Source organism: Lacerta agilis, chromosome 2, assembly GCF_009819535.1.
Source record: "Lacerta agilis isolate rLacAgi1 chromosome 2, rLacAgi1.pri, whole genome shotgun sequence".
Lineage (NCBI taxonomy): Eukaryota > Metazoa > Chordata > Lepidosauria > Squamata > Lacertidae > Lacerta > Lacerta agilis.
The window spans coordinates 59,669,184-59,688,893 of NC_046313.1; the positions used below are offsets into that span (position 1 = coordinate 59,669,184).

The 19,710-nt window shown below is 46.4% G+C and overlaps 1 protein-coding gene across 1 annotated transcript in view; it reads left to right on the top strand.

Moving 5' to 3' along the window:
- The first annotated feature begins 2,796 nt into the window (after positions 1–2,796).
- The window catches only part of LOC117042301, a 42,597-nt gene continuing 25,683 nt past the window's right edge, over positions 2,797–19,710 (top strand). Inside the window, exons 1-2 of the mRNA XM_033141848.1 lie at positions 2,797–2,873; positions 5,420–5,847. Coding sequence (XP_032997739.1) covers positions 2,797–2,873; positions 5,420–5,847 — 505 coding nt within the window. The remainder of the gene's footprint in view (positions 2,874–5,419; positions 5,848–19,710) is intronic.

The following is a 19,710-nucleotide window of genomic DNA, read 5'->3' on the forward strand; positions in this document are numbered from 1 at the left end:
GATGAGGCTCTTCACCCCTGCTCTCCTTCTCATGTGGGTGTTCTTGCCACACTGCCTAGAGCAGCAAGCTAATCACTTTTGGGGGTGGGGGTGGGGACAACCTCACTCTTTCTTGTGGGTAAGGCAAGTAGCTGCTTGTTTGGCCATTATGAGGCTGAGATGGTGATCATAACTTTCCTAGGATGCAAGATTAGCTGGAAGTAGCTTCCAGTATGACGCACACAAAAAAGGTTCAGATCAGAACAGCTTTTAATGTGTGTGTGGAGATGGGAATTATTTAGCCAGTACTGCACTCACCTGATTAGTGGTTGACAGAGATCAGCTCAGTTGGATCTGAGTTTCCTTTGACTTTTATTTCTCGATTACTTTAATGATTAATTTTTATTACATTCCGCCACCTTTTGTGCTAGGAGAATATAGGAAGGGCCTGACCGCCTGGTCCACGATAACAGCAGATTTCTGCCCCAGCAAAGCAACTGAAAAAGGCATATAACGTGTTAGGTGCCATTCATTATGCAGAGAGCGTGTTCTCATGTGCATGTATATAATTTTTCTAAATGTGGTTACCGTACATTTAAAAACTGAGGGATTAATGTGAGCCTTGCTTCTCCAGGGTGGCAGCAAGGGAAGGCAGGGTGCCTGCAAGGGCAATGGCCCATGGGATTCTGCCACCTGAGGCAGCTACCTCAGTCCAGGTGGGCCAGCCCTGACTGCACTTTACACCTAGCCAAGGGTGCCCATGAAAACTCTATCCTTCAGTTATTCTCTTCCATAGTATGTAGGATCTCTTGCCCCAGGTTTTGATGCTAGCATGCTCTGTGCAGGGTAAAACAGCAGCATAATGTCACGGTCTAGGGGACGATATGGTTGTTTGTCTTAGAATCTCACATAATAATCTTTCATCCCTATAAAGCCACATATATTTTTATCTGTGGATGTTTGTCTAAAAACCTTGCTTTGGGATTCCCATGATTAGACTTGCTGAGTCTCATGGGAACCAATTACCGGTAGGATTAGAAACTGACGAAACAGGTGGCATCTTGGAAAGCTGCCCTTAGCTCAGAATGCTGAGATGGGTGGACCTTTTAGCTAATCCAGCATGGCCATTCATATGCTGTGATGCCTACCAACAAACCATTTCCAGGAATTGTTGGGTTACTTTTAAGAGTCCAGGTTGGCAGATATGATGGAAATGCAGTCTATTTTCCAAAGTGAAAAACAATTGTCCCTGGATCCTTTTTTAAAATGAAAATTAAATAGCAGAGCTGCTACATAAACCAAAGATATGATGTACCACTATATATAGAAATTAGACATATGTGGTGCTTTGCCCCGAAGTATAAGGTTTGCTCTGCCAACATTGTTAATGATAAACTTTAAACTGTTTCATCTAGAGTTCTCAAAACTGGCCAGTGATTGGAGATGCTTGGACTTTAAAACATGACTGATTAGTTTTGTAATGTTTTATAGGGACAACTTGAAAGATATAGCTTATTAGCGACAGCTTATCTGGCGCCTTTGCTGTTTTGACATTCGGCAGTCATAAAGCTAGCCAGTATTATAATTGAAAGGCCTATCTAACACAGTCTTGCCTACAATGATTGGCATGACTGTCTGGGATTTTAGACTAGGGTTTCTCCCAGCCTTACCTGGAGATGCCAGGGATTGAACCAGGGACCTCCTGCATGTAAACTAGATTCTCTGCTACCACTGAGCTACAGCCCTTCCTCATGTACAGCTGCCACTTTTGTAATCTGCTTTTGCTTGACAGGTTTCAGGAAGCCTCTGTGCACCAAACTATTCTGTGAATGGGCCCTCGCTGTTGCGCATTGAGTAACCATATTGGTGATAAGGGTCTTCTTGCCTCGGAGGCAGTGTCTGCACTACTTGAATCTATGGGTTTATTTATTTACTTGTTCCAACAATTCCTATACCACCTAACGCCATAGTTTCTAAGTGGTGTACAATGAAGTTACAAAAAATGTTACAAAGGATAAAATCCGTTAAAATTAAAAAGTCAGAAGGCCTCGCTTAAAAGGGCTGCTGAAAGCTCTTCACCGGTTGCCTGAAATTTGATAATAATAGCAATAATTTATTTATTATTTATTATTTATACCCCACCCATCTGGCCGGGCCTCCCCAACCACTCTGGGAGGCTCCCAACAGAATTAAAAGCACAATAAACCATCAAACATTAAAAACTTCCCTAAACAGGACTGCCTTCAGATGTCTTCTAAAAGTCAGATAGTTGTTTATTTCCTTGACAACTGATAGGGAGGGAGTCTGTCCGAAGGGAGTTGCACAGAACTGGGCCCACAATACTGGCTCTGGTTGGACGCAAGTCATGCATCCAAGCCATGGGGAGATCATAAAGACCTCAGTGATTGGGCAGGGATCTAAGGCATCAAGCATTCCTTAAGGTACCATGGAACCAAGTTACTAAATGCCTTGTAAATTAATACAAGAGCCTTGCACTTCACCTGGTAGCACATGGGCAGCCAGTGCAAGCCTTTAAGCACCAAAGTTATGTGCTGGCGGTTCAGTAGTCTGTTCCCATCAAGTCTAGCCACAACATTTTGCAGCAGCTGGAGCTTTCTGGACTAGGCGCAAGGATAAAGCACCTGCAGTGATCTAGTTTTGAGGTTACTGGCGCATGAATTACTGTGGCCGGGCTCTCCAGGTTGCACTGATTTACTGTGCATTCCCCACAGATGTACCACAGAACAGAGAGACTCTGGAAAGGGAAGAGATAACAATGCAAAGACCAGCAGGGAAGTACAGTAGTTAATAGCCTGGATGAGAGGAAAGACAATGCAAGTGGACAATGCAAGTGGGGAGAAAGGGAAAGATCCAGAGGTAGAGAAGACATCAAGGTGACCTTCGCTCACCTGGTGTACTGCAGAGGTTTTGGACTACAACTTCCATCAGCCCCTGACACCACAGCTGGCTGGAGCTGATGGGAGTCATAGTGATTGTTTTTTGCCCTTGGTTCCAGTTGACGGATCTTAAGGTTCTAGTAAAAAAGGAGGGGGGTAGTAGACAGACTGAACATGAACTGAAGGTACCACCTGCATTATATTAGAAAGATGTTCACAGTTCATCTTTGACTTGGGGAAGGCTGGTATAGGAAGGCAAAGACTGTGGGGATAGCCAGCAGATGGGATGACCAGTAATCCCGGAGTTCCTGCTCCTACTGCGTCGTGAAAGGGTCCGCTGGCTATGATCTGAAGGTAGTTGTCGTGAGTTCTGGAGGTTACTGAAGGTTTCTGAAGGTTCCGGAGATTCCGGAGGTTTCCAGATAGGAAAGATAGGCTAAGCTAAGTAGTGGCCAAAACTTAGAAGGCCAAATAGACGTTTTTGAAATAAAAGAAATAAAGACTAAGAGACTGCAGTCAATGGTGAAGAAGCTCTCAACTGCTCTGTGCGGCTTGGTTTCTCTTTCGGTTTCTCTCTGGCTTGTCTCGCACTGATGTTCTCTCTGGCTTGTCTCGCGCGTTCTCCACACGCGCTACAGAGAGCAGAGGCTATTTATTAGGAAGTTAAACATCATCACAACATTAACATGAACCAATCACAATGTTGTTTCTAGGCTAGTTTCTGGGCGGGAAACCTTTAACTGACCGTTACATTGGCTAAATTGGCGTGCTTTGCCCCCAGCGCGGAGGGATCCAGGCAGCAAACCTTCTGCTGGATCCTTTACCTTCCTTGCGATGTGCGGAAGGTTACCTTAAAGAAAACATAAAGCAAACAGGTGCAGGAGCACCTTAAAACGTATTCCCACAAAAGACAGGTGCATTTAAACGTATAGTGGTACCTCTCGTTACGAACTTAATTCGTTCCAGAGGTCCGTTCTTAACCTGAAACTGTTCTTAACTAGAGGCGTGCTTTTGTTAATGGGGTCTCTTGCTGCCGCTGCGCCACTGGCACACAATTTCTGTTCTCATCCTGGGGCAAAGTTCTCAACTGAGGTAGCTCTTGCAGGTCAGCAGAGTTTGTAACCTGAAGTGTTTGTAACCTGAGGCATTTGTAACTCGAGGTACCACTGTATTTGGTTTCAGAATTCACTCTAAAAAAGATTCTTGAAATATACCCTTAAAACGGCTGGGGAAAGCTACAATTTCATGCACATTAAAATATCCCAGTACCAGGGATGTCTGCAGCTGGGACATTTCTACATTTCTGCCTCAGAATAAGGCGCATGTGTGCTCCCAAAGACTGAGTTACTGCCACAGTAGTGTGAACTCTGCAATTAGGTACACAGGCGGACCTAAACAGCATAGTTTCTTGAAAAATCTGAAAAGGAGCCATTTTTAGTTGTCTCTGATATGTCATCTCCTCCCCCTGCATCCCCCGAAATCTGTTCCAAAGCACACACACCCCATCACCAAGCTGATGTTGAGGGTGTGTGGGGAGCTGGAGGGCCCAGGTGAGGAACAGGGTGCTTCACTGTCTGCATGGAAGCCCCTTGTGTCAGCAGAGCTTGCAGTATCAGATATGAGCCTTTGCCCCTTATCCTCCCAAAACATGGGGCATGAATGGTGGTACCTCTCAGTAGAGGCCAGCACAGTGCAAATCATTCCTCACCTGGGACTCCTCATCTGTGGGACTTCTGTTCATTCATTCATTGAGGATGCAGAACATATTAATAGAAATATAGAAGGTCACATTGCCTCCGTAACCTGTTGGGGACATTGGAGCCAACTCCTAGGGGCTGAGATCCCTTTGCCCCCCCATAAAATATTTGAGGGGGCTGCCCCCTCCGAAGTTGATGGGCATTGTGCATGCACCACATGTGCATAATTGTGGTCGATTATGCACGGGGTGTATGTGTGTTACTGGCCCTCCTCCCAATGTTTTATTCAAGTTGGAATCCCTAATTGGGGGCTACAAGCCTATAGTGGGCAGGGCACCCCCCCCCCTTCTCCCACATTTTCCTCCCACCTTGTCACCTGCATGAAACTGAGGCCGAGGGCCATTTCCAGCTGCCCTCTGGTCCCCTCCTCCTGGCATCTATGTACAGTATATACACTGAGATCAGCTTCGGATCGAGGAGGGGCGTGCCTGCATTTCCATCAGCCGCCCAGAGGACAGAGTGGAGGAGCGACTGTTTTGATCTCTGCGCCGCTTGCACAACGCGTAAACTGCGTTTGCTACTATTAGGTACGACTCCTGTTCACCTTTTAGGAAACTGACAAGTTGGTTTTGTTTTTTTTAAAGCAAGGGGGCGGATAATGCTGCAGGAAACCAAAAGGGCTATATATCTGATGGGGAGAAATTTGTGTGATGAGTTAAAAAGAAAAAGAAAAAAGAAGTGCGCGTGGCGATCGGGGGTGGGAAGGAGGGATCGAGCGTTGAAATAAATAAATAAAAACCGAGAGCACCTCGGCAGGCGCTAAGCTTGCGAGTCCCAGTGAGTCAGCCGGGCTGAGCTCACTCAGCGCACTCCCTTCGGCTCTCTGGCTGCCGCCGCTGCACACGCAGCCAGGGCGTGTGGGGCAAAGTCAAGTCCCCGGCTGGCCCATCCTTGCTCGCCGTGGGGAGTCCGAGAAGGGGGTTGGGGTGGCGGCGGCGGCTTCTCCCCCACTCCACCCCTTTTCCCTTTTGACAGACACGGCCAGTTGTTGCTGCGAAAAGCCGGGTCACCCGATCTCCCTTTCGGACGAGCCCAGGGAGCCGCCGCCGCCACCGCCGCCAGCAGACAAACAAACACAGAGCTGCTGTGCAAAAAAAAAACACAAAAAACCAAAACCCGGCAGCGGGAGAGAGAGGCTGGCGGGGGAGGCGCCTGGAGGAGAGCGAGGAGCCGGGCGAGAAGCAAAGCGGGGAGTCGCGGGGTGCAGAGCGGAGGTAAGAGGCGGGAGCGTGGAACGCGGAGGGGATGCGGGGGAGCGGCGGGCAGAAAGGAAAGTGAAAGCTGCATCTGCCCTCCTCGCCTCCCGCCGGATGGGCTCTCGTTCCGAGCAGCGGGCGAGCTGAAAGGAGGGCCGGATGGGTGGCTACTAGCCGCTGGGCTGGGAGGCGAGGGGCGTGCCAAGGCGACCTGCCCCACGAGGCCCCAGGTAAAACCTCTTTCCGTCGGTTCCCCTACCCTCCCCCCCCCACGCCCACAAGCGAAACCTCCTCGGATCCCCACCCGGTGCGCTTGTTTGGTTGCTGGCGGAGGGCGAGTCGAGGGGCAGCTGATGTCACTTCTTTGGCCGGCTTGCGGTGTTGGCGTCTCCCCGCTCGCTCGCTCCCCTGCAAGAAGTCCATCGGAGTCCTGCTACTGCAGCCTAACTTTTCCTGAGGGTTTCCTCCAGCTGTTGGCGGAGAGGGGTCCGATCGCCTCCTGCTGCGACCTCAGCAAACTCTTGGGGGTTGTTTTCCCTCGGGAAGAACTGCCACGCGCGTCGGGTCGTATATTAGGTGGTGATGGCGGTGTTGGAGAAGTCTAAGGACAGGCGCTGTTGGAGGGGAAGCGTCCCTTAAGGGTCTCCCCCATCCGTAAGACCTTATACCTCTGGTATATAAGGCATCGATCAGTATATAATTACACTCGCAGGATGAAGGACCTGACTGAGGTTGCTGTTGCTATTCCCTCGGCATCTTTCCCAGCGTTTGCACTTTCTGTGGGTTGAGGGGGTTTACTGCACGTCCACATCCCCCCCCCCAATGCATCGATTTGGGGAATCTGATTCCCCCGTGCAGGACAACGATGATGCCCGCAGCCTTGCTGGTGTCACCAGTAGCTGGCATGGCAGAATAGAGGAATTGCAATGGTCAGCAGCAGCAGGTGTTGGAAATGCCATTTGGGAGGGATGGATGGAGGGAAAAGGCCCTTTCCCAGTACCTCTATTCCAGGTAGTTCTTTTCACACCTTCGGGATTTGCACTAACAGAGAAAGCACTGGGAACTTCCATGTTGTAGGGATGACCTCATTCCAAAGGCGCTTGGGTCTCATTGGCTGCTTGGACTTAAAATGCACTTGGGTCCTTCTTTTTCTCAATTTGGATTGAGGCTGGTTTTGAGAGGAAATGCATCAAAATGCACTATTTCATAAGAAATGGCAGGCTAGACATGGACTGTGGCTAATGTTGTGTGGTGGGAGTGTAGACACAGCCTTTAATTATATATTTGGCCTCTAGCCTCTGCAGACCTTCTTCATGTGGTGGTCTAAAAGGAATGGGTTGACTTGCAAATTTGTAGATTGTGGTGCCTGAAAGCAGAGGTGGGAGGAGAACAATGAAGGGAATCCTGGGGGATGTGATGGAGCTGAACATCTTCCATATTTTGGTCATCAAGTCTTGCATCATGTTATTCACTCTCCGCTCTCAGCTCAGCCTGTCGTTCAGGGTTAGTTTTGCCCTTCCACCTATTATCACCTTGAAACCCAACAGGCAGAAAGAAGGGAGTATAAATAGAAATTATAAGTCAGTAAAAATAATCTGCCAACCGGAGAGCACTTCTGGGGGGTGAATCTATTCACAGCCATGTCGTCCTTTGCTCAGAGCCTGGGTTGCAGCCAAAGCTTTTCAGGGATCCAGATCCACCATGCATATTTTGAAACTACTTAAGGTACCTGTCACTTTACTCATTTATTTATTACATACGTATATCCCCCACCTTTCCTCCAAGGAGTTCAAGGTGACATAGATGGCTTTTCCCTTCTCCATTTTATCTTCACAACAGATGGGGAGGGTTGGTGACTGGCCCAAGGTGAGCATCATGGTTGGTCCTAGTCTATCACTCTAGTCACCGCACTAAAAATTCCCAAGGAGAAGAATACTTCTGAGCCACCTCTATGGTGTCTCTTTCCCTGTGTCTAGCCAACAATTCTTCTGCTAATGCTAAATCAGATGAAACCTCTTCAGAGATGTTGGCAAGACCTTGCACAAAGCCACAGAAAGTTTAGTTGCTGTAGCTGTCCCTCCCACTAGGCTGCCACACAACGCTGGGCAAGTCACCTTGCTTTTCTATTTGCCAGTAATTTACGAACTTTCTACATTTAAAAAAGAACTGTTTAAAAATGGACTTTCTGAGATGAGAAAACCCCAAATGTCTGCACAGGGGACCCCTCTGTGTTAGAGAAGAGTCTGGTGCATGCTGTAAGGAGCACTGAACAGGCCACTGGGTGTCATCAATGTGTGTTGGTTTTTTTGCCCTGATTCAAAAATATATCCTCCACATCACTTAGGCCAATCTGCATGAAGCCCTGCATGTACAGTACTCAGAACATACTTTAGAATGTACCCAGTACTGTTGCTGTGATTGTGAAATACAGGAAAAGATCGCCATTGGTCAACTTGGCCTCCTTAGGAATGTAGGGACATGAGAAACTGCCTTAAACTCTCAGACTAATTGCTCCATCTAACTCAGAATTGTCTACATTGACTGGCAGTGGGTGTCCTGGATTTCAGGCCATGGGTCAATCTCAGCCCTAACTGGCTGTACCAGGAATTGAACCCGGGAACATCTGCATGCAAGACAGATGCTCTGCCACTGCGCTGTGGGCCTTCTTATTGAGCAACCTCTCATAAGCAACCAAGGATGACTGTGATTCCTCCGAACACAGTTTAGAAACCACTGCTTTGTGCTATGGTAAAAAAAACCCCAATGTCCTTTTTCTGAGGAATTTTAATAATACTCGGGGGGTCTCAAAACTGCCTGAACAATCAAATGTCTCACCCATCACATTGATTCAAGCTTCCACCTGCACTGTCCAGTCAGGCCTTGAGTGACAGGAATTTAGAAGATAGCTTTCTAGAATTTGGAAGCTGGAAGGATGTTTGTGCAAAGGATTATGTGAGTGCTCAGTATCATCCCTGAGCAATGAGCAGGTTGAACACTCATACTTGCAGCTACAATGAGTACCTGTGGATGTTTATGACACAATAAATGTGCTAGTCATTAGTCTTTAAGGTGCCACTGGATTCTATGGTTTTGGAGTGGGCATTTTGCTACAGCCAACTAGTAGGACTAATATCCCTAAGTGTGAGCCCAGCAGCTTTCTTTCTTGAGTGAAGTAGGAAATGCTGCACCCATAAGTCAAGATACATGGTACCCAAGGCCACACAAGTTATTTTGCCACCCGGGGCAGAAAAAAACCCAGAAAACATATCCTTTCCATGTCAGTAATGTTTCAATAACTGAATAGCTAGCAATGTGCTGCCCTTTCACGAATGATCCCCCAAATCAGCTGCCTAAGGTAAGGTTACCAGACGTCCCCGTTTCCCGGAGACAGTCCCCAGATTTACAAATCAGTCCCCATACAAAATCCATTGAAGTTGAAAAAACTTCATTGAAAAAAAATCTGGTAACCTTAGCCTAAGGTGACTGTCTCACTTTGCTCAATGGTAGGGCCAGCCCAGCTTGACTTTAGCAATTCAACCAGAGTATGCCACACAGGCAAGACCACAGTGGAAGCAGCGGTGAATCTGCTGAATTGCATCCAACAAGTGCCCTAGTAGGGCAAAAAATTGGCAGGTGTAATGCATGATTTACAAAAATGAGAACTAAATAGAAATCGATGGAGGGATTTATTTTTTATTTTTATTTTTTGCAAAACTAGGATGATTCTTGGTGGGTACAGGTTTCAGCTTTTTGAGCAGCTTCAAATGCTGATGAGTTCAGTTTTCTAAAATTCTCCAGTCATTGGGATCTGGCATTCCTTTAAACTCATATTCAGACATGACAAAATTAGCCCAGGGCTACTCTCTCAGTAACGACAGATCTGCTCTGGCACTGGAAAAATGCCGAGTGACTACTCAGGGCAAAAGGGTCACCCTGTGATTGCAAAGGAGTCATCATGAAGTCAGCCTAGACTACCTGTGTATTGCGCAAATGATAGTTGTCTTGGGCTGGTTTTGTGGTGGCGCCATGTGTGAGTTTCAGTGCCTTGGAAAACAAATGCCATCTCCCACATAGTGCCTAGGATAGTTGTCGGTGATTATCTATACCCTTTCAGATTCTTTGCTCATCATCTATGGTTTGTGTTGCTGTATGTCAAATGGACTCTTTTTGTTGATCCTCTCACTAGGTGTCAGGCCAGGCACAATCCACTGGCAAATTTTATTGCAGTTATGGCTTCACTCGAGTGTGTATTTTCATCACAAGTAAAAAGTCCTGGCTGACAGGGTCTGTGAATGGTTTTTATCCATGTGCTGCTTTTTCAGTGGTGGAGATGGTACAAACCATTCCCCAGGAAGAATTCAGTGTTGCACTATTATGATCCTTCCAAAGCAAACATTCCTGATTGCCAGATGGAACAATCTCCATTCTCTTCATCTGCCCCTCCATGCACTGTTCTGGGGATTCTCCTGACACCCCTCCCCCCAGCTGATTTGGATAAGGAGAGGGAGAAGCAGGATTCATTGTGCTGGCTCCCACTAGCACAACTGTTTAGTTGAGTCCTGCCCCAGCCTCCAATATGGTGTGTTGGGGAAAATTTGCTTTCAGAGATAATAGCTCCACAGGTTCCATTGCTTCTTGGATATTCCACAAGGGATAAGGCAACTGTCTTTAAAGAGCTTTCAAGCAGAGCAACATTTCGTAAGAACATTTATCTGAATAACAGTAGCTTTTTGATGAGAGAAGCTATGGAAGTTTATGACTTCCTTGGAACTCTTTATTTGGAACAGAATGCTCTGGGAGGAAGTTTTTTGTGGTTTTTGCAGATTCTTAGGAAATGACAAACTTAAGTTCAACCTTTGCCAGATAGGTATCTGTATCACCAGGCTGTTTCCAACCGACGATACCATCTTCTGATCTCATGGTCTAGTGGAGACGTCCGTTCTACTCCTTTAAGAATGAACAGATGAGAGCAAGTCACACTTCTTCAATTTGAAAGGAATTCAGACTAGGCTTTGTTACCTGGACCTGTGATGCTGTGAGATGTGCTGGCTGCAGGGTTGTGCTTTGAGAACAATAAGATGGCAGCAGGTCCCAAGCAGAAGCACCCTAAAATAACTGCCCTCTAACCCAGGCTTCACCAACCTGGTGCCCTCCAGTCATTGTTGGATTACAGCTGCTGGGGTTGGCAAAGGCTTCTCTGACTTTCGTTGTTTACTGTTCACTGCATGCCATTAAAAAATAGGTTCAAAATCACAGGTTGTGGTGGTATTTCCTAGTGCTGGGAGGTTGAAAAACCTTAGGACATCACTTGTGTTTTAGTGTAATCTGCAGAAGTTCACATCCATTGTGTTGCTCTGTTACTGTTAACTTTTTAATATGCTTACAATATATATTTCGAATAATTTCCAAAAGGATCTGCCCCAGTTTTCGGCAGCCGCCATCATTTACTTGGAATGTGATACCTACCGGCAATATTTAGAGACCATTCGTTTTTGAGGTTCTTCTGTACTAGTTATAAGAGTGAGGCACTATATTTCATCTGTACATCAGCCAGTGTTGCCAGGCTGCAAGCTGGTGAACCTACCTTTCACTGTTGATAAAGGTATGTTTTCCAGCAGATGCAGCAGTAGACATTGCAGCTGTTATGCTGCTAACTGCTCTAGGATAAAGTTGAGTGCTACTCATTTGAGCAGACGGGACAGTATGGGAAGGGATGCCACCAAGAAGTAGCAAAGCGGAAAGGGCAGGGGTAGCAATTACTTCCACTCTATTAACATTGCAATTGATAAAAGTAACTGTGGGTTCTCTAGATTGCTGCTTAGTAGCTCTCATATATCAGCTACATGCAGATGTTGCACAGAGAGAGTGAGAGTGAGAGAGAGGAAGGAAGGAAGGGCAGCATTTTCCTTTCCTGGCCTTACAGGGCACTATTTATTTCTACCTTGGGCCATTTATGTTTGTGTGTGTAGGCCTTGGGTCATTGCTGAGCTGCTGGCAGGTGTGGCAGTGCTTATACCTGCTAAGGCTCACCTGCTATGTAAAAGAAGCAGTTCTTTGCCCCCACCGTTCTGTCTCCCACACCCTCACAGGAGGAGCATTGCAATGCAAGGGCTACTTTTTGGGAGCTTTACACAATGATACAAGTTCTCTGAATACCTCCTCCATCACAAGTCAATGCACATCAAGGGAAAAGTCTTCCCACCAGGGTCAATGAGTGTGCAACATCCTCAGAGGAATCAGGGTTCCTGTTTCACTTGGACCAGATGGATCTGCAAGCCCTGTGTTATGCAGAGCTTTGATGTGTGGGAGCAAAAGTCTGAAATTTCATAGGCGGACAAGCAAATGCGTATGTTGCCTTACATGGGGAATTGGGGGGGGGATATCCCACACAGCTGTTGCTAAGGCAAAGAGCCAGTCAGTTGTCTTGCCAAGAAACCTGTCTTTATTTCTTTATTGTCCAAAACTTGAAGCATTTGAAGGAAAATGCAGTGTTTTCCTTCTCTGGTTATATATAGGATGCTACATTATGTATTTAAATTATTTATCTTAAATCACTACATGGGATGAATATATGTGTGTTTGTTTGTGCACATGCACGCACGTGTGTGTGTGTGTGTGTGTGTGCGCACACACGCGCACACACACACACACACACACACACACACTGTAGGTCTTGGGGTCATTGCTTGTAGGCATGCCACTGCCCATGAAGCAAAGAAAGGAAGAAAGTCTCACCTGCAAAGGGATTGCTCAGCTGACTCAATCCACCCCTACCATAAGCTCGTTCAGCCACACTGGATAACATTCCTAACATAATAGACCTAGCCTGAACAAAGCTGTAACTCACACCAGATACAGTCATGTTGCTACCGGAATGGAATCCAGACAATAATCTTGCCTGGCATTGTCTGGTGGTGAGTACCTTTTACCAAAGGCTTAGTAGAAAACATTGTTAGAATGAGGGGGAGACAATAACCCTGCCAGCTCCACCTCATTTTCTTTTAACCCTCACAATATCCTGGAATGAAAACAAGGGGGCCAGAATCCAACAGGAAGAATAAGTGCGCTTAGACCTATGGACTTCAGCTCTTTGCTTGATGATGGGCCCAGTATATTAAGTGAGAATGTGCCTCTCTCCTCCTTCTGAACATGTGGATACATCTGGATGGTGCTAAATTTCCTTGAGTCCATCAGACAGTGCCTCTGCATTCTTTAATCTCTGATTTCTGAGAGTAGCTGGGGAGCTTAAAACAGGATTTTCGAAAAGCATTTTTTGAAATGATATGCTTCATTTTGATTCCATGTAGCTCATGGGTTATTTGGAGGTCTGTAGATCCTCTGGGCACCTGAGCAGTTCTTTCTCATACTATGTGAAGGAGGGTAAAAAGCTTTGATGAGAAATGTACAGTATAGCCAACCACTATGAACTATCTGGTACCTCTCATTGTCTGTTTCTAGCTAGCTATTAAAATCCCTCAAAGAATAAAAAAGAACAAATAAAACACTTATAGCAACAAAGCAGATAAAAACTGCAGCCAATATTTTGTTTTTGAGTTAGCTGATAAACATTAAAGCTGAAGGACTTCTTTTAAAAATAAACCCTGTGACTGTTTAACAATTGTCTTTGGGATTAATGATGGTGCAGTAATGTATCCAATAACTGGGTGAAATTCTAATTGCCTTTAGTTTTTTAGGAGCTGGGTCAGTGACCTTAGTGGTACATGGTTTTTCAAGGATGCAGTTTTAGATATTTTACCAGGTGAGGAAATAAGTGACAGAGAGAGATCTAATTACCAACCATTTTCATGCTCCTGTTGGTCATTCAAGGCTGGAGTCCTATGCTTCCATGGATGCAAATCCCCATTTCCAAGTTAGCATCTTTAGGATCAGGCTGTGCAAGTGTTAGCCCAATATGCAGCCGTTCAGCCTCCCTAAATCATTTTACTCCAGAGGGCAGAGGCGTAGGAAGGTCAGGTGGTACGGGGTGCGGAAAATTTCTTGTCAACCCCCCCCCCCATTGATTTCCCCCTGCTGCAAAAATGGTTTTACGTTATTTCGTATTTTCTTACAAAGTAATATTAACAAGTAATAATAATAAAAAATGTTTATTTATATCCCACCCTCCCCGGCCAAAGTCGGGCTCAGGGTGGCTAACATCAGATATATAACACTGGTATAAAATCAAACAATAATTAAAATACCTCCTAAAAACATCTCAAAATCAAATTAAAGTCTAATTAGATGGCTTTCCACAGGGTTAGGGTTGGGAACAGTAAGTGCGCCACTGAACTGAAATTTCAGCCTTCGTGACATAGGAAAACAGCCAAGTGAACAGCTATTTTGGTGGAGGAGGGTCAAGATATTAACCGATATGCATGAAATTTCATATATAGCTATATAATCCCTAGTATAGTAAGATAAGACCTTTGGAGCAGGCATTTTAAAAAAAGTTTTTAATGAACCTCCCTAGTAGGGCAGTAATTGTTCCTTGATAATTTGTCACGCCCTCCATTGTGGAACATGGGGCAACCCACCCCCTATGCCCCCCCTTGCTATGCCCCTGCCAGAGTGTGAGATTCAGTGTAGTGTGAGTGGGTGTCTGCTCATGCAACAGTGCTTCTCCTTCCTGCCCTACCCCAAACCTGCATTGCAGGGGCTTGGACTAGATGACTCTTGGGGTCCCTTCTAGCTCTATGAGTCTATGATTCCATGACCCCTGCACATACCCCAAATCTGCTGTGGATGTTTGGGAGACATTCTGTAGCTGGTTCTGGGGAGTCGGGGGAGAAGGTAATGCAGAAGTCCTTTGCAGAAGCAGATTTCTATTGTGCAAGCAGGCTCCCACAATTGGATCTAACCCATGGTTGGTTTCCTTTGTTTGAAAAACCCTCACTATACGCACACTCACTGCAATTCTTCTCACATTCATGCAGCAATCACATTGCCGTTATAGGAGTATTATAGGAATAACATAGCACTAACGGAATCAGTTGTTCCCGGGAAAAAAAGTTATTGGCTGTACAAATCAGAGGAGAACTCCCAAAACAAAACTTGAATGATGCATGAAGTAGTATGAAGTAGACCTTCCAAAGGCAGCAAATTCCAGATGGGGCATTTTACCACTCCTAACTCTGTATGTGTAATCATTGTATTACTGTGAATCACCCTGGACTCAATTTCTGATCAAGGGCCTTATGCAAATACTTTGAGCAACCCCTTCCAGTAGCATTAAAGGGATAAATACCAACCCAGAGAGGTGGACTTCCCCCTTTTGAATACAAAAATATGTCAGGCTGGCACTAGGGCATTGCTGCAGCTGGCCAAGTCCATTAGTTGTTTTTGGTGGGCGCACTAGATAATATAGGATAATCAGCTCTGAGTTCAGATGTGCTGTATCTTTGCTGTTCTGCCTGCACTGTCAGAGGCAGTACTCCTTTATATACGAGTTACAGGGAACCAGAATCATAGTATCATATAATTACAGAGTTGGAACTGACCCTGAGGGTCATCTAGTTATCAACCTTCGGGGAATCGGATCACCCTATGGTGGCAGCAAAGAAGCAGATAAAAAAGAAGAAGAGTTCTTACCAATTAGTTTATTCAATAATTACAATGAGAGACAAAGGAATGTGGTCTCTCTCTCTATCATGGTGTTGCTGCAAGTAAAGTCCCAGCCCCTACGTCTCCCCTATTAGATGTCACTCCTGCGCCAGCTAATCTGAGCTTTCTGCTTCTGAACTTTCTGTTCTAATACCCCCCAATGCCTGCCTGGTTCTGGGAGGGGATGGGGGGTCAGGAAGAAGAAGAAGAGGAGGAGGAGGAGGAGGAGTTTGGATTTGATATCCCGCTTTTCACTACCCGAAGGAGTCTCAGAGCGGCTAACATTCTCCTTTCCCTTCCTCCCCCACAACCAGAGCCGTCTCATCCATTGGGGCTGGTGGCGCGGCGCGCCAGGGCGCAATGGCCTGGAGGGCGCCTCCGTCCTCCAGCCCCGCTGGCAGCGCCTGCCGGCAGCGCCCTCTGACTCCCGGCAAGGGAGCTGGCCGGCCACGCCACGCCCTCTGGCTGCCCAGCAGAGCACAGGAGCACAGCTCTGCGCGCCCTTCCAGCGCTTCCGGGACGGGAGGCGAGGGCGGCCGGCTCGCGCTCCCGCGCGCAGCCGGGTGGCGCGGCACAGCCGGGCAGCTCGCGCTCCGCGCGCAGCCGGCCGCCCACCCGATGGAGCACAAGCTGCCCAGCCACGCCGTCCGGCTGCGCTGCGCCATCCGGATGTGCGCGGGAGCGCGAGCCGGCCGACCTCGCCTCCCGTCCCGGAAGCGCTGGAAGGGCGCGCAGAGCCCCGCGCCGCTCCAGCGCCACGCCCCTCATCCCCCGCTCGCCCACCCCCCTCCCAAGGGGCGGCAAGCGCGGGAGGGAGGCGGCGGAGAGGCGGCATGGCGGGGGCGCCGGAGGGATAGCCGCGCCAGGGCGGCAGATCCCCTTAAGACGGCTCTGCCCACAACAAACACTCTGTGAGGTGAGTGGGGCTGAGAGACTTCAGAGAAGTGTGATTAGCCCAAGGTCACCCAGCAGCTGCATGTGGAGGAGCGGAGACAAGAACCCGGTTCACCAGATTACGAGTCTACTGCTCTTAACCACTACACCACACTTTCCAAGGACACTAAGTCTGTCAGCTGTCCCTCCCCTGGTGCTGCTGCTTCTTCCTGCTGTTCCTCTCCCAATATTTCCCAGCTTCTGCCCTCTGCAGCCTCTGAACTATGCCCTTCTGCAAACCACTGTTCTAAATCTATACTATCCTCCTGTTCTCAGGAAGGTTCAGGAGAAGGGGGGCACCCCCCACCATTCCTCCTCAGTCCAGCCCCTGATACTAGTCCAACCTAAGTGTTGTTGCAGTCAGGTCCTGTTCGCTTGCTTCCTATTGGCACTTTGAGAAGAGGATGCTGGACTAGACAGGCCTTCAGTTTGGTCAAGCAAGTCACTTCTTACATTCTTAATTCAGGAGGTCAAGTGTAATGATTTTTTTTTTTTACATTCCTCCCCATCCTAGAATTTTTTTATTTATTTACACCAACACTCTCCCTTATCTTTGGCACTCAGCTTCTGAAGAAAGGAGTGGAAGTCCTTGCCATGTAACGGTTTGACTTTGACAGCGTGGAAAGAAAGTGTGAAGCTTTGAGTTTCAGGGATGTTACTAGAAGTCATGACCATGACATTTAGAAACCCAGGGAGCTTGTCAAGTGACAAATGCGCAGGAATAAATTCCAGTGGCTCTCAAACAGCTCTGGGCCTGTCAGCATTTTTACTGAACGCTCTCTCGATGTACCACCAGAGAGGCTGTGCAGGCAACTAATTTTCTGCTTGTTTTTCAACTTAACACTTTTTAATCCACAATGGGTTGCATTGGCTTATATATTTAAAAGTATCAGGTGGATTTGATAGAGTGGCTCGACACACTTGTGACCAGTTTGTTGAGTGGATGGTTTCAGACTCACTCGGTATGGATGCATATTAAATCACTGACAGTGCAACCCTAAGGATATTTACTTAGAAGTGAGGCCCGCCATCTTCAGCCATTACAACTTTCGATCCATTGGAGGGGCACGGGGGGCAGAAAGCACACAGACATTGGAAGCAATGTGTGTGTCCCCCTCTGCCATTATGTTCCAATTCTCTGTTCAAGCATAGCGCATAGACTGGGGCAGGGAAGGGAGAATTAAAGTTTGGAGGGGGGGGATGAGATTGGGTTGTTTGTGTGGATTTGGCCACCACAGTAGAAAAGTAAACAGCAGCAAAGCACTCTGGGTAAGTCTGCAGCAGCTTGTTTTGGCATGATTTACCAATAGAAATAGCATGAAGACCTTGAGGGTTCTGCCACAGTCTGTTTACTGGCGCTGATTATTGCCCCGCTTTCAGGTCTCTTGGTACATTATTCAGAAGGTACTAACCTTTTTGCGGTTAGTGTGGACAAATACGCTGTGATGTCAACATCTTCCCCTCCCAATCCTGGCAATTGTTCAGAAGGTCTGTTCCATTATTCCCCTTATCTCTTTCATTCTCTCTTTTACTTTCTTTTGTTGATTTTATGCTTAGCCACTTAGTCACCATAATTTCTTTTTTCAGGGTACTGAGAGGCAGTACTTTCCTGACTCTGCGTAACCCTGGCTGCTAAATAATCCTATGGCGAACTCTCAGGGTGCTCCTTCTTTCCATGCCCTATCACTGACTTGATAACTAAGGCTCCAATCCTAACCCCAATAACCTGGAAGTAAGCCTCCTTCAATTCAGTAGAATTTATAGCTGAGTTGACATGGTTAGGGCTGTAGGGCTCTCCTTTTAGAAACAGGTTGACTCTACTCTTGCCATAAAGCTCTAGAGTGCACTAAATTTTAGTGACCAAAACATTCCTGCATCTGCCTTGATCCTATGCGTTTTTTTCCTCTGAAGTTATTTCTGTTGTGCTCAGTTGCAGTGCTCCAGTGAGTAAATATGGACAGGATTGCAGCCTTAAACGGATCTAGCAGTTATCCCCTCCCACAGGCAACCTGGGAACTGTAGGTGCAAAAGAGGATAGGGAAAATCTGTTTAAGAGGATAGAGAAAACCCTCAACACTGTTGATAAACTATGATTCCAAGGATTCTTTCAGAGGAGGAGTTGCTAACCCTTAGCCCATGGGTCATATATAGCCCTCCAAGAGGTTTTGGGTGTGTCCCCCACCCACGTTTCTGTGACAAGTTAAATATTGATTGATTGATTGATTGATTGGTGCATACATGCATGCATTCATAAAAACCAAACCACTCACCACCTTTCCATTTAGGGGAATTTAGGATGAGGGAGGAGGAACTTTGAAAAAAATAATATTAATTAGGAAAATCAGTTAAACTAAATACAGTATCATTTTTTATTATAAAAAAGTAAAATAAAATAACTGGTAGGAAATAGGGAAAGGAATGGCTATCACTTGGGATAGATAGCATCATCATCATCATCATAAATACATTAAATAAAATAAGTTTTAAAAAGCAAAAGCAAATAGAATGAGTTTGGGAGGATTAAGGAAGGGAATGGACTGGCTTTGGGTGGAAAGAATTTAACATGAGTTTGGGATTAATGAAGGGAAGGGATCGTTAATGCGATGAATGTTGGGAAGGGGGTGAAGGGAGAGAGTTAACATATTCTGTGTATTCAGCATTTAATTAAAAATGAATTTAGACGGTATTAATTTTCCACTCTGGTCACACCCACTTGGCCCCCTCTGCTTTAGTCTATGTCATGGCTGTTAAATTGCAGTATACCTCTACCCTCAGAGTTGCTACTGATAAAGGGCAATCTCTGGGATGCTCATTGCCCCTGAAACTTTTCTTTCACAAGTGCCCACAGCTCTAAGAAAGCCAAGGTGGAAGGTCACAAACACTTTTGGGTTCATTGCAGCCATATTCTACAGACTCTGGCAATGTTTGTGATGCCTCCAATGAAGCTTACAAATATTCTGTCTAGGTCTGAAATCCTTCGCCTTATTTTCTACCTTCAGTGGCAACAGAGCAGAGCCATTTCCCCACCTCACTGCATGGATTACCTTCAAAGTAGCCTTATTGAAAATCTGTGTCACTCCTCTTCACCCTCAATAAGAAACTTAACAATAGTGTGTGTGTGTGTGTGTGGCATTATTCACTGTGGGAAAACATAACTTGCTTCTCCATTAAGAGGTTTCACATAATAGGCGGCACACGTAAACATAATATCAGCAGTCCAAATCACTATAGCAATTTCGCCGTAAATGCCTGTCATTTCTGCATTGTATTTTACATCATGTGTGGAGGTTTAGCCTTCATACAATATAGGCTTATTTTTAAGGGGACACAAGCATTTATGAATAGTTG